Source organism: Hemicordylus capensis, chromosome 2 (assembly GCF_027244095.1).
Source record: "Hemicordylus capensis ecotype Gifberg chromosome 2, rHemCap1.1.pri, whole genome shotgun sequence".
In the NCBI taxonomy this organism is placed as follows: Eukaryota; Metazoa; Chordata; class Lepidosauria; order Squamata; family Cordylidae; genus Hemicordylus; species Hemicordylus capensis.
The window spans coordinates 43,176,344-43,190,149 of NC_069658.1; the positions used below are offsets into that span (position 1 = coordinate 43,176,344).

General features: G+C 45.1%; 1 protein-coding gene across 4 annotated transcripts in view; it reads left to right on the forward strand.

Annotated features, from left to right (window-relative positions):
- ERBIN (erbb2 interacting protein) overlaps nucleotides 1–13,806 on the forward strand; it is a 190,442-nt gene that overhangs the window by 110,195 nt on the left and 66,441 nt on the right. For 3 of the 4 annotated variants that reach the window (XM_053296275.1, XM_053296274.1, XM_053296276.1), the window contains 2 exons: nucleotides 12,496–12,559; nucleotides 13,148–13,222. In XM_053296275.1, coding sequence (XP_053152250.1) covers nucleotides 12,496–12,559; nucleotides 13,148–13,222 — 139 coding nt within the window. Of the gene's footprint in view, nucleotides 1–12,495; nucleotides 12,560–13,147; nucleotides 13,223–13,806 lie in introns of those variants that run through there. The other variant, XM_053296277.1, reaches the window with a different exon arrangement.

A 13,806-nucleotide genomic window follows, 5' to 3' on the forward strand; every position in this document is an offset into this window, starting at 1 on the left:
TGAACTGCTTGGCTAGGCTTCTCCTAAAACTATTCTGTATTATCAGTAGGTTCAAAATGCTGCCACCACCACCCCTTTTATCGACAGAGTTTGAACTCCCTGGGCTTGGGTTGGAATCCCAGGGAAAATTCTTTATTTTGCTATTGGTTAAGTACACAAACCTTCCATGTGTAGCTTACACAGGATGAGAAAAACTGATAACTTTTGAACATCTGAGGACGTCTTGGCACCAGAGAAAAATCCCCCTTTGCCCTCCCTTTCCCCTGAGTTAAAAACCAACTCTGAGAGGCTTGTAAAAAGAAAAGAACTAAAAAAGCCCAGTTTTATTCAGTTACTACAGCCTGCTTCTGTCTGAGGCTTTCTCAGCTTTTAAATAAAAAAAAAATACTTAGTAAGATACAAAAATAGGTTGTTTTAATGCACACATAAATGTTTATAGAGTCTTTTTGCAGGTAGGATGGGCGTAGCTAGTGTTTCTTATTTCAATTACATTACAGGTAAACAATAATAGAACAGTATCAGGAATATGCAAAAGCGCGTGCACCAAAGAAATACAAGTTTCTAACACAGAGTCTGACTAAACAAACTTTCCCATAAATTAATCTTCCTGAAGCCAAAGCCTACGTTTCCTTTCACTGAACTTGCTAGACTGCAGATGAGAATTCAAGCTTCCTGCTCTCCTATCTTTCAAGGATCTGCAGAGTCATTCTCCTGCACCTAGCCTCCATGACCACACGTCCTCCTCAGAGCACCTCCAGCCTAGCTTCTTTCTTAACAAAGAAACTTCCTTCTTCCTGGCAACAGCTCTCTAGGTCCCATCTGCCTGATGTGCTGATTGGTTGAGCCCTGGAGGTCACCAGCCTGTAAGTCAAGACAGATTCCACTTCCAGTTAACTCTTTAGCGGGAGTGGAGTCTGATCACTACATCTCCTGATCCATCAAAACCACATGAGCCTCTCGACACCAACTGCCCTTCAACTCTGATGTGGTCGACGTCGAGGGCTCAGTCTCTGTCACCAGCACCGACACTGATTAATTCCTCGGCAGCTTCGACACCTGCTGATCGATGCCGAGAGACTCCATTGACACGGGTGACTCCTGCTCTTCAGTTTCCAACTGCAATGTCGACGCTGCATACACCCGTCCTGTTGGCATCAAGGCAAGTCTTGCCTCAATGTCAGATGCTGCTGCCAACATTTGACGTCAACAAAGAGGATTCGGATTTGTGGAGATGCATTTGGACAGTACCACTGCCCTCGCTTACATCAGCTGCCAGGGTGGAACAGTGTCACGGACCCTTTGCGCTCTCAGCCTCCAACTGTGGCACTGATGCATCAGGTTTACCCAATAGCCATCCACATAAAAGGCCTAGACAACGTCCTAGCAGACGATCTGAGTCACACATTTGTGCAACAGCAGCAACACGAGTGGGAGATCAGGATGGAATATATTGCTCCCTTCTTCAACAACTAGATGAGTCCCACCCTAGACCTGTTCTCAACTTCAAAAACACAAAGTGCACCTGTTTTTGTTCAAGGATGGGTCACGACCTGCAATCACTCGGGTTGCCTTCCAGATGGACTGGTCTTGGGAGATGCCGTACATGTTCCCACCACACCCATTGATCAGCCGTGTGATGGCATGTCTCCTGATTACTCCAACATCATGAATGCTAGTGACTCCATGGTGGCCAAGACAACCATGGTTTCCATAGGTACTCAAACTATCAGGAAACCAGTACCAGAGATTGCCACAAGAACTAGATCTTCTGACACAGGACAACAGTCATATCCTACACCAGATGTACTCACACTCTGTCTGATGGCATGGTGAATCAGCTTCTAAGTAGCATCTTGTTCAATTAAAGGAAGCCTTGCACCAGATGCAACTACTTTAGCTAATGGCTGTGTTTTAAGACATATTCCTGGAAGCATGGTTTTCACCCTAAGCAAGCTACCATTAAGGATGTACTCCTCTATTTGACTAGCTTGAAATCACAGGGTTTGGCTAATGTGTCCCTTAAAGTTTATTTGGCGAGACTCTCTTCCAAACATCTAGGCTGTGGTGGTAAGACTCTTTTCTCTCACCTGGAAAATGAAGCCTTCCTGAAAGGCCTCATGGATGTATACTCACCTATTCGTACTCCTGTGGAACCGTGGAACATATCCTTGGTTCTCTCAGCATTGACCCAGAGCCCATTTGAACCAATGGGTACTGCTTCCATCAATCTAGTTAACTTTAAAAACAGCCTTCCTACTGGCCATAACTATGGCAAAGTGTGTTAGAGAACTGACAGCTTTGAGGATCGACTCCCCTGTACACCAGGATGCATCCTGATAAGGTGCTCATGCATATGGATCCCGACTTTATACCCAAGGTGGTAGCTGAATTCCACCTCAATCAAGATATTGTTCTCCCTACATTCTTCAGGGATCCATCAACACCTTTGGAATGTGCAATGCACTCTTTGGATGTGTGTAGGTCACTCTTATATTACCTAGACTGTACTAAAGACTTTAGGTCCACCAAGCACCTTTTGGAGCATACAAGGGTCCTATTAAAGGCATCTGCATTTCCAGACAATGTTCAGATGGCTAGTTTAGCTCATTATGCTGACCTACAAGGCACAGGATGTAACTCCGCCAGAAGCAATTAAGGCCCACTCTGCCCTTGCCTACACTTCATCAGCTGCACACCTGTCGGGATAACCTTCATTGGCATCTATAAAGCAGCAACTTGGTCCACAGAATTACCTTTCATCAAGTATTGTGCCATAGACTTGTGCTCTGCTGCCGAGGAAAACTTTGGGAGAGGTGTTCTTTAGCGGGTGTTACAACAGCTACTACTGCACCCACCTCCATTGGGAGTTAGCTAAACACCCATTCTTATGGATCTTGATCCAGATAAACAGGTTGCTCACCTGTAACTTATGATCTGGTAGACATCCGTCAACATCCATTAGACCCTCCCGAACCACCCCTCTACAGTAGTGTTCTGTTATATGTATTTAGAGTGTGTATGCTATTCTTCTTCGCTGATGAACTCACCTGATTCTGGATGATCATCTTCCACAGTGGTCGTCCAAGAACTGAGGAACATGGTGCCGGCCGGCCTTTAAATAGCATGCTGTGGGCATGGAGGTGGGGCTCTGTTGTCACGATGAGCTGCGACATTCTTCCATGAGGGTCCTGCGCAGATGCAGAACCTTCCATTCTTATGAATGTCGGCGGATCTCTACCAGATCATAAGTTACAGGCGAGCAACATATTTTTCCATGCTCCCAACAACTAGCTCTGCTCAGTAACCTGGCCATAGCATCCTGGGCCTGTTGACGTTTCTAGATACTTTGCAAAGGCAATCCCATTAATAGATTATAGCACTGCACCAGTTCTTAATGTGGCATTATGGCACTACACTCTTCTCCCCCCATACCTTTTGCTGATAATTCAGAAGTGATAGAGCAGTGTTGTGCCAGTGGGGGGGTGAGGGGAAGATGAAAGAATAGGTATTAAGATAGGTCTTTGCAAAAAGCGGGGAGAAGGGAAGCAAAAGGGGGTCCCAGACTGAGAACTAGGTGTCTAATTTTAGCTGCTATATGAAGAATTTAGGCAAACAATGTACAGCACACTAGGAAGGTTTCTTTGGAATGAGCTACAGGAACAACTGAGGAGAAATTCTGGTGCCAGGGAAATGAACTAGCAGGTGAAATATGAGCCTTTCAGCCCACACTCTCTAGCAGAAAGCTTGGCTACAAAGGATTGCTTTGTTGAACTCTTATCCTTTTTGAGAATCTTGTTTTAATAGTCTCAGTTAACTGTATCGCACTGTAAGTGGGGAATGGGATAAGCTAAACATATATTTTAAAATAAAAATGACTGGCTTAACAGTCATTTAACCATGCTTTAAAAAATTACTCTAGTATGTAGTCTTCTTGAAAATAAAATCAGTTAAAGAAAATGTCTGTGCATACAAAAGAGACTGGAAGGGTGCACATGCTCATGGAGCAAGAGTGGTATTAGATTTAAGAAAGCTAACATTTTTCTTTCTGTGCTTTTAACACGTGTTGACATTTGTGTTTGGAGAAATTTTTTTAAAATGGGGATATAGCATTCCTGTATAGTTAGGTTTGCAAATATTTTTAATACTGTAATGTAAACTTAGTAATTCTGTTAATAAAATGGGTAGTTAGTGTGAAAAACATCTATGTTCTATATTAAACATACCAGGTAGTACCCACAGTGTCACTGGCACAGTGTGTGTCAGCAGAAGGCACTTTCCCACCCCCTCTTCACTACTGAGCCTATCTCGGGCCCTTCAAAAAGTTTTGGCTGAGGTGTGGGGGACCTTCTGCAATGGCATGTGCTGTCTCATGAGGGGCTGCCAGGGGAGGGAGAGAATTCTGGAAATAGTGAATGTCTCCACTAGCTATTCTCTTTGAGGTTTCTGGAATAGTCCCTCCCTCTGCTGTCACCATGCTGTTGCTGAAGGTCTGCTGACCCTTAGCCATATGAATATGACCAATATTTATATATCGCTTTTCAGCAAACGTTCCCAAAGCGGTTTACAGAGGTAGAGATAGATAAATTTAAATTAAATGGTTCTCTATCCTCAAAGGGCTTGCAGTCTAAAAAAGAAACATAAAATAGACACCAGCAACAACCACTAGGGGTGGATATGGCCAGTTGCTCTCCCCCTGCTAAATAAAGAGAATCATCTCTTTTTAAAAAGTGCCTCTTTGCTCATAGCCATGGCTTTTTGGGGGCTCAGGAGTAATCTCAATAAGGAAGAAAGGCATGGGGAAGAGGCCGTGTGCCGGAGATTCTATGGATGCTACCCACTGTATTTTGAACTTATTTTCAACCTTTACGATACAGTATGTCTCATTGAATATAATCGGTCTACATCAGATTTAAAAAGATACTGAATGTTTTCCATTTATTTAGTTCTCAGCAGAATTGGAAAACTTATAAGTTTTATACCACTCAGATGAGTAAGTAAAGTGTGCCGTCAAGTCAATTTCGATTCCTGGCGCCCACAGAGCCCTGTGGTTTTCTTTGGTTGAATACAGGAGGGGTTTACCATTGCCTCCTCCTGTGTAGTATGAGTTGATGCCTTTCAGCATCTTCCTATATCGCTGCTGCCAGATATAGTACCAGCAGGAATCTTGAACCAGCAACCTTCTGCTTGTTAGTCCAGCATTTCCCTGATTGTTAGTCAAGCATTTCACTCAGGTACCAGCATTTTAAAAGAAAAGGCAATTAAAGACAGTACATCTGAATATGAATGGTGGGGTTTTTTTTATTAAGGATGCCCTTTCATATGATAGGTGGAGAGATGTGCGTGCATGCATGTCTGTATTGTTTTTAGGAAGTGAAATGTATTTTGACATCATGGTACAATCTTTAGATCTGGATCGAGATCCGTCGACAGCCATAAGGGTGGGTTCTGCGCCTGCACAGGAAAACCCGTGGTAGCCATGCCTCAGCTTGCCGAGGCGTCCAAGCTCCGCCCACACGCAGAGTGTGCTATTTAAGAGCGGGCTGGACAGGACGTCCCTCAGTTCTTTTCCGACCGCCTTAGCGTTTGGACCTCAGTCTGCCGCCTCTCTCGTCGGGAAAGTCTCTTGTGAGTTCTTCTTGTTTCTTCTTCGTCTATTCTTTTTAAAAAATGCGGGGGGGGGGGAGGACTGATTACTTCGTTCAACCCATTTTTGGCTAGCGACCTACTCTCCTCCTTAACTTGGACTGTCTGACGTGTTACGACTGGCTTTGACCCCAGAACGGATTTGACCACTCTTTGCCTAATGTCTGAAGAAAACAGATCATTTAAGAGGTGTGAAGGCTGTAAAGCCAAACTCCCCTCAAAAGACCTGCACGATTTGTGCCTAATTTGCCTGGGAGAGGAACACAATGTTACCTCCTGCAAGATTTGCCAGTCATTTTCCAAACAGACTCGGATAAATCGGGCACTTCGCCTCAGAGCGGCGATTTACAATGAGGTGTTAAGCCCTTCGACACCGGGCACACCCCGTCCTTTCCTATCGATGTCGAAAACATCAGTGCCAAAAGCATCAGGAAAAGGCCACTCGGCCTCCAACCGCTCCTCAACGTCGACACGAACACACGGCTCGACCTCGACCCCTCGGAAATCGAAACCATCGACATTGGCACCGACACAGGTGCATGGATCACCTTCGGCATCGCATAAATCAAAGCCGTCGGCATCGATCTCGACGTCGAGCCGCACGCCCCATACGTCAAGGTCTACTCACCGTATTTCGTCATCCACAGAAAGTGAGCCGGACCGTGACACACAAGGACGTTCGGTGTTGGCAAAATGACAGGCTCCACCAACTCCCTCAACACCAGGGAGTAAGCACCAATGCCTTGTTGATTTGACTTGGGACCGCACTCCCTCCCCTGCAGAAATGCAAGCGTCAGCCCCGGTACTCCCTTCGACCTTGATGCTTGGTGCCGAGATGACCTCACTGACCACCACATCGAAGCAACCTTTACACTCGGGGCCTACCAGGGTCCCAGGGCCTTCGACATCGAAAATGCGTTCCTTATCTCCGGCTTCGACACCGATCACATCGTCTCCACCGACACCGACAAAGCTTCAACTACTGTTACCTTCTACTCTACAAACGCCGATAGTTACAGCATTGAGGCAGGTAACGCTGTGCCGTCAATCTCCGATGCCGACCTTCGATGTCAATCTCGATGCCAAAGACAACAATGTAGGTCTCCCTGTGGCCACTTCACAGACACACTGCTCTCTATGCTCAACTCCTCCGTCAGCACACCTTCAACCTCGACATTTCGAGGTTTTCCAGCATCGGAAATTGATCCTCCGATGCAGCCACAGCCAACGCTCTCTGCAGCACAGTTACACACTCCGCTGCCGTGGCACACCTGCGGTTATGTCCATCCTGCACCACCACATGTACCTGGTTCCGGTCCAGCGGTTACTACCACTTCCCTGATTGGTGACCCTGTCTGCCTGTGGAGGCCTTCAACACTGTTGCCATCAGCTTTGCATGTGACACAGATCTCTACTCAGCCTCAACTGATCCGTGTTCCCACCTACTCGTCCACAGTGACCCAGACCTCTTCCTTGTCTGTAGTCCACCAGGCCGCCGAAACCAAGCCACCACTGATGCGGTCGGTATCAACACAGACTGTTTCCCTGTTACCACTGTGCAAATACAAACTGCAGTGCCATCATCCCCTGTAAGCTCATTGGAACATTATGGTTCTTCCTACTTTGAATCGGATCCAGACAGTGAAGAGACTCCTGTAGAGCCCCCTACAGATGTGGCCCCCACTGTATATGTCTCCCCCAACAAGGAGCTCAAAGCCTATCACAAACATATCCAGACCATGGCAGAGGCTCTGAGCCTTGACCTCTGCTAAGATTTAGCCACGATAGACGACCACCTCTACAATTTCATGCTTCAGTCACAATCCACTGCTCCAGTGGCCCTTCCAATGCTCCCTGTTATCACACGGGCAGCGAAGTGCACCTGGGAGGTACTTCATACCTCCACCCCTACCTCCAAAAGACTTGAGAGCCTATACCAGGTGATGGAGAAAGATAACACCTACCTGTTGAAGCACCCAGCTCCAGACTCCCTGGTGATAGACTGCGCCACTGTTTCAAAATCAGGGAAACGTCAAACTGTCCCACCAGAAAAAGAAGGCCATAAATTAGATGTACTTGGGATAAAATTCTATGCAACGGCTTGCTTGTCTATAAATGTAGCTAACTACGCAGTGTGCACTGCGAAATACACCCATTCTCTATGGGACAGCCTATTGCCAGATTTGGACTCCTTGTCCCCAGAGGAATTTAAAATGAAGTTTCAACAGACGTTGGAAGCCACCAGGGACCTCACCAGACACCAGCTGAGTCTAGCTAAACATCTTGCAGAAAGTGAATCGTTGGAAGCCAATGGCTCTTGCAATGGCTCTTGCCATCACCCTTCACAGACACGCCTGGCTACGTTCTACAACTTTGCAAGTTGACATGTGAGATAAAATTGAGGGCTTGCCTTTTGATGGCTCGGGGCTGTACAGTGAGTCAACTGATTCTACGATGGAACCACTCAAAAAAATCTAAATTCACAGCTAAGACTTTTACCACACAGCCTTCATCGTCCACGTATTCATCAAGATACCATTCGAACTTCAAGCATCGGCCCTTGTTCGATAAACAAAAAAGGAAAGATTATAGCAAGTCCTTCCAGCCCTTCCACAGACGCAGTTATCAAAACAAATCCAAATCCAACCAGTCCCAATGTCCAAAGACTTCGGTCAACCAAAAGCGTCTTTGAAAAATTAGTCTGCCCACCGTCACCTCTCCTCTACCCATTCCCGCCAGCGGGGGTCTCCTCACATCAGCCACAGCTGACCATCAAGCTGTCACGCCATGCCCCAACATGGTACCATATAACATCGGACCGCTGGGTCTTAAAGATCATTTCTTCGGAATATGCCATCAGGTTCAGGATGCTCCCATGCTTCACTGGAATGAAGTTCACTCCTTCATCACCAACCCTCCTAGAAGAGGTGAAGGAACTCTTGGAGAAAGGGGCAGTAGCCCCAGTGCAGTGGGCGGACAGATGTGAAGGATTATATTCCCGCTGCTTTCAAATACCAAAGCAGGATGGGGGCATCCACCCCATTATGGACCTTCGGCAACTGAACAAATTCATTTGCGTCAAAAAATTCAGGATGATGGTGTTGCAACAAATACTTCCTCTTCTTCAAGGGGAGTGTTGGCTGGCAACGCTGGATCTCAAAGACGCATATTTTCATGTCAGTATCGCTCCACACCATCGGAAGGTTTTGCATTTTACAGTCGGCAACCAAGTGTACCAATACAATGTATTGCTCTGCAGGTCGCCACCTACATAGATGCGGAACTGGACACCGTAAACCAAAGGGCATACTTACCAGAAGAAAGATACCTGTGCATACGGGATCTAGTGACTTTGTTCCAACAACAGCCAGTACAACCAGCACAATCGATCCAACGCTTGTTGGGCCTCATGGCCTCCTGCAATGCTGTAATCCACTATGCCTGCCTAAAAATGTGGAAGTTACAGCTGTGGTTTCTCTCGATCTTCCATCCGGAGAGACAGAGTCAGAGAAGATGACTGGAGATACCGACACAAGTCCTCTGATCCCTCTCTTTGTGGGCTACCTGCAGGAACCTCTTGGAGGGAGTACCCTTCCAACCCCCGGTGCCAACGATTTGGCTGACGATGCCTCTCTGCTAGATTGGGGGGCCCATTGCGAAGGCCACCGGACCCAAGAGAAATGGACAGTAAGCCAGAAGCAGCTCCATATAAACTTTTTGGAGTTACTAGCAGTGTTTCATGCTCTGCGGGCCTTCTTACCAATTGCGGAAGGTGCCTATATACAGATCCAGCTGGACAACACAACGGCACTGGCATACATAAACCACCAAGGCGGGACAGTATCCCAGAGCTTGCGTGCTCTAGGTGTCCAGTTGTGGCACTGGTGCATCTGGCACTGGGTCTGCCCTGTGGCAGTTCATATCAAGGGTCAGGACAACATATTGGAGAACGACCTCAGTCGTGTCTTTATCCAGGAAGGACAGCACGAGTGGGAGCTCAACTCCAGGTATCTCAATCCCCTCTTTCTTTGGTGGTTGCTACCGACAATAGACCTCTTCGTGACCTCGAAGAACGCGAAATGTGTCCACTTCTGTTCCAGGGCAGGTCACGACCCCAGGTCATTAGGGGATGCTTTCCAACTGGACTGGATGAAGGAAACATCATACATGTTCCCCCCACAACCAATCATAGCAAGAGTTGCAGCTCGCCTCCTGTCGCACCCAGCAACCTGCATTTTGGTGACTCCGTGGTGGCCAAGACAGTCTTGGTTTCCACAAGTATGCAGACTGTCCAAGAACCAGTATCACCAATTTCCACAGAGACTGGACATCCTCTCCAGGGACGAGGGTTGTGTCCTTCACCCAGATGTGTAGACTCTCCGTCTGACCACTTGGCGAATAGGCTTCTGAACAACATCCTATTAAATCAGAGGAAGGCTTCGACCAGGCGAAATTACTCCAAAAAATGGCTGGGCTTCAAAACTTATTCGAAGTCCCGAGGTTTTCTGCCCAGGCAAGCTTTAGTCAGGCAAGTCCTTCTCTATCTGTCCACCCTGAAATCCTAAGGCCTGGCTAATGTTTCTCTGAGGGTTCATCTAGCAGCCCTTTAATCCAAACACCCAGACTGTGATGGGAAGACGCCTTTCTCACATCCACTGAGTAAGGCCTTCTTAAAGGGCCTCTCCAACGCCTACCCTCCTGTGAAAGCACCGGTAGAACCATGGAGCTTGTCATTGGTGCTCTCGTCACTTATGCAGAAGCCCTTTGAACCTATGGCCACGGCCCCCTTGAGATTGGTCTCCCTGAAAACAGCGATCACGACGGCATGATGGGTCAGCGAACTCACAGCGCTAAAAGTTGATTCTCCATTCACTACCTTTCACGAAGATAAGGTCCGCATGCATCTAGACCCCTCTTTTCTTCCTAAGATTGTTTCTGACTTTCACTTGAATCAGGATGTAATCTTACCTACCTTTTTCCGGAACCCACAGTCGGCTCTGGAACGTTCCATGCACTCCTTGGACGTGTGCAGAGCAGTGTTGTTCTACATGGCTAGGACGAAGGCCTTTCACTCCACTGCACGCCTCTTCATCTCTTATAAAGGACCCACCAAGGGCTCGTGTATTTCACGACAGCGCCTGTCCAAGTGGCTGGTTGACCTGGTCTTGCTCACCTACAAGCTGCAATAAAAAACACCACCGGAAGCCATCAAAGCCCACTCTACTCGGGCCTATGCTTCATCAGCAGCACACCTCTTGGGAGTTAGCTTCCTGGATATCTGCAAGGCAGCTGCCTGGTCTTCAAATCTCCCCTTCATCAAGCATTACGCCATAGACGTGTGCTCTGCTGCAGAGGCTAGCTTCGGGAGAAGTGTCCTTAAGTGGGTGTTACAATAGCACTACTGTATCCTCCTCCTTGGGGAGCTTGCTAAACACCCACTTTTATGACTGTCGATGGATCTCAATCCAGATAAACAGGCTGCTCACCTGTAACTGATGATCTGGTAGAGATCCGTCAACATCCATAAGACCCTCCCGACCTTCCCCTCTGCAGTAGTATTGCTTGGCTATGGTTGTACTGCGGTGGCTGCTGCTGCTGTTACTGATATCTGGTCATCAAGTATGAACTCACCTGTCTACACAACGTTTGTCCTCTGCGGCGGTCGTCCGAGAACTGAGAGACATCATGTCCAGCCCACTCTTAAATAGCATACTCTGCGTGTGGGTGGGGCTTGGACGCTTCGGCAAGCTAAGGCATGGCTACCACAGGTTTTCCTACGCAGGCGCAGAACCCACTCTTATAGATGTCGACGGATCTCTACCAGATCATCAGTTACAGGTGAGCAACCTGTTTTTTCATGATGACTCAACATTTACAGTTGATTCGACTACTGAAGCTTTGTGGATGTACAATAAGGCAGACCTTCTTCAGCTGAGTTTTTCAGACAGGACAGAAAGGCTGACGGAAGAAGTTGACTATCAGTGGTATAAGCAGTTGGGTTAATTCCATACATCATAGGGATGTAATCTGTTTTGTTCACTTCATAATTTGAATGTTTAGGAAGTTTTTGACACAGTTCTTTACCACATATTTGTAGCCATGGAATAAGAGGATCGTTAGTTTTAAATGGGCTAGCAACTGATTATTTATTTATTTATTGAATTTATATACCGCCTAATATCGAAATCTCTAAATGAAAAGAAACAAAGAGTAGAAATAAATTGACCTCACCCACCCACCCGGCCAACAGTGGAGATACATAAGTATATATGTATACAGTGGATACAGTGGAGATACATGGAATCTGTATTAAATCAAAGTTGTACAGTATTTAATGTGCAGCAAAAGTATTACCATACAATGTATCGTATACAACCAAACAAATCCAGAAGGATGCTCTATAATATATCAGTACTTCATGTAAAACTAAGTGGTTTGTATTAATAAAAATTAAGTTGAAGGTAAGGGAAATGCTACTACATAAAATGCATACTTAATCTGTGGCATTCATTGCCTAAGAGTGGTGAACTCTCAGGATAGGGATAGAAAGAAGCTTAAAGAAGGGATAGCTTTCTGAAAAAGTGACTGAGAGAATGTCATGGTGTTTAATGTAACTGGATTCTGCTGCATAACAATGAACTCTCTCTGGCTGTTTGCTGTTACTTGCAGAATAATTGATGTATGACAGTTCAGTGATGTATGAAAATCTGACCCTATCAAGTATGTCTGTTTTACAAAACTGCTTTACTGTCTAATGCTGATTAAAAAGATGCATTAGTATAAACAAAGGAAGATTGGATGTAACTGGTATTTCTCGTACCCTAATTCCTTGCTAATCCTTTCTCTCTGCAGAACTATGAGCAGACTGACTCAGCTGGAGCGACTGGATCTGGGAAGTAATGAATTCACAGAAGTGGTGAGTCCTAGCTAAGTAACACAGCTTTCCTAAAACCTTTTATCCTTTAAATCTATTTTTAATCAATGTCAAATATAAAAATCAGCTTAACTGTCTTACACAGCAACTGTTGCCTGTATCTCAATACTTCAAGGAATCTATTTTTAAAGCGACTTCATTTTGTAGATATCATTTGCTTTGTGCAGAAATCTTTTGTATGTGCATTTATATTGGTATTCTCTTCTAACGATGTATTAGCTTTTTCTTATATTATTTAAATGTATTTATTTAAAATATGTATATGCTGCCTTTTCATATATGCACTTATATACACATGTGTGATTTATGTCTAGCTAATTTTACATGCACATATACAGTGAAATTTTATTCTGAAAATTCAGTGGCTCTCAGTTTTACCAGTCAGTTAACTCAGTAGCTTGCTAAACATAATACTTGATTTAAAATGAAGCATTTAATGGCTCTCGGAAAACACAGTGCTGTTTGTATGTATATAATATGTAGCTTATAGAAGAAATTAGAAAATCAATAAACTTTATTTTGTAGTAATTTAACAGTTTTCAACTACTATTTTGTTTCTGTTTCTTACAGCCTGAAGTACTTGAACAATTAAGTGGGTTAAAAGAATTTTGGATGGATGGTAATAGACTAACTCTTATTCCAGGGGTATGATTTTTTAAAAAAATTATTTTAATGCATTTCATTTTAACTATTTAATAGGACTACCATAAAAATTAATTACTATTACTGTGTTTTTGTTTGTTTTTGCTTCTGATTATTTGTCCATTGTTCTGTAACATGCAGTTGAGTATTTTACAACTGCATCCCAAAATGTATGCATCAGGGAAGAATTCTGAAACTGAAGAGCAGTAATGTTGTCTTGTCCTGTCCTCCTGAGGCATAATCTTTCATTGAATCATAGAATGTCAGAACTGGAAGGGATCTTGGAGATCTTCTAGTTCAACCCCCGGCTCAGTGCAGGAATCTCCTACAGTATTCCTGGCCATTCAGTCTCTACTTGAAAATCTCCAGTGAAGAAGAGTCCCCCACTGCACAAGGCTGACTTTTCCGCTGTCAAACAGCCCTTTCCCCCAGTAGCAAGCCTAAATCTTCTTTCTTGCCATTTAAATCCATTGGTATGAAACTTCCCCTTAGGAGCAACAGAGAATAAATCTGCCACTGCTTCTGTGTGTCTGCATTGTGTTTCCTAGATTTGTGTTCATCTATATCAGCTGAATTTGGAAGGGGAA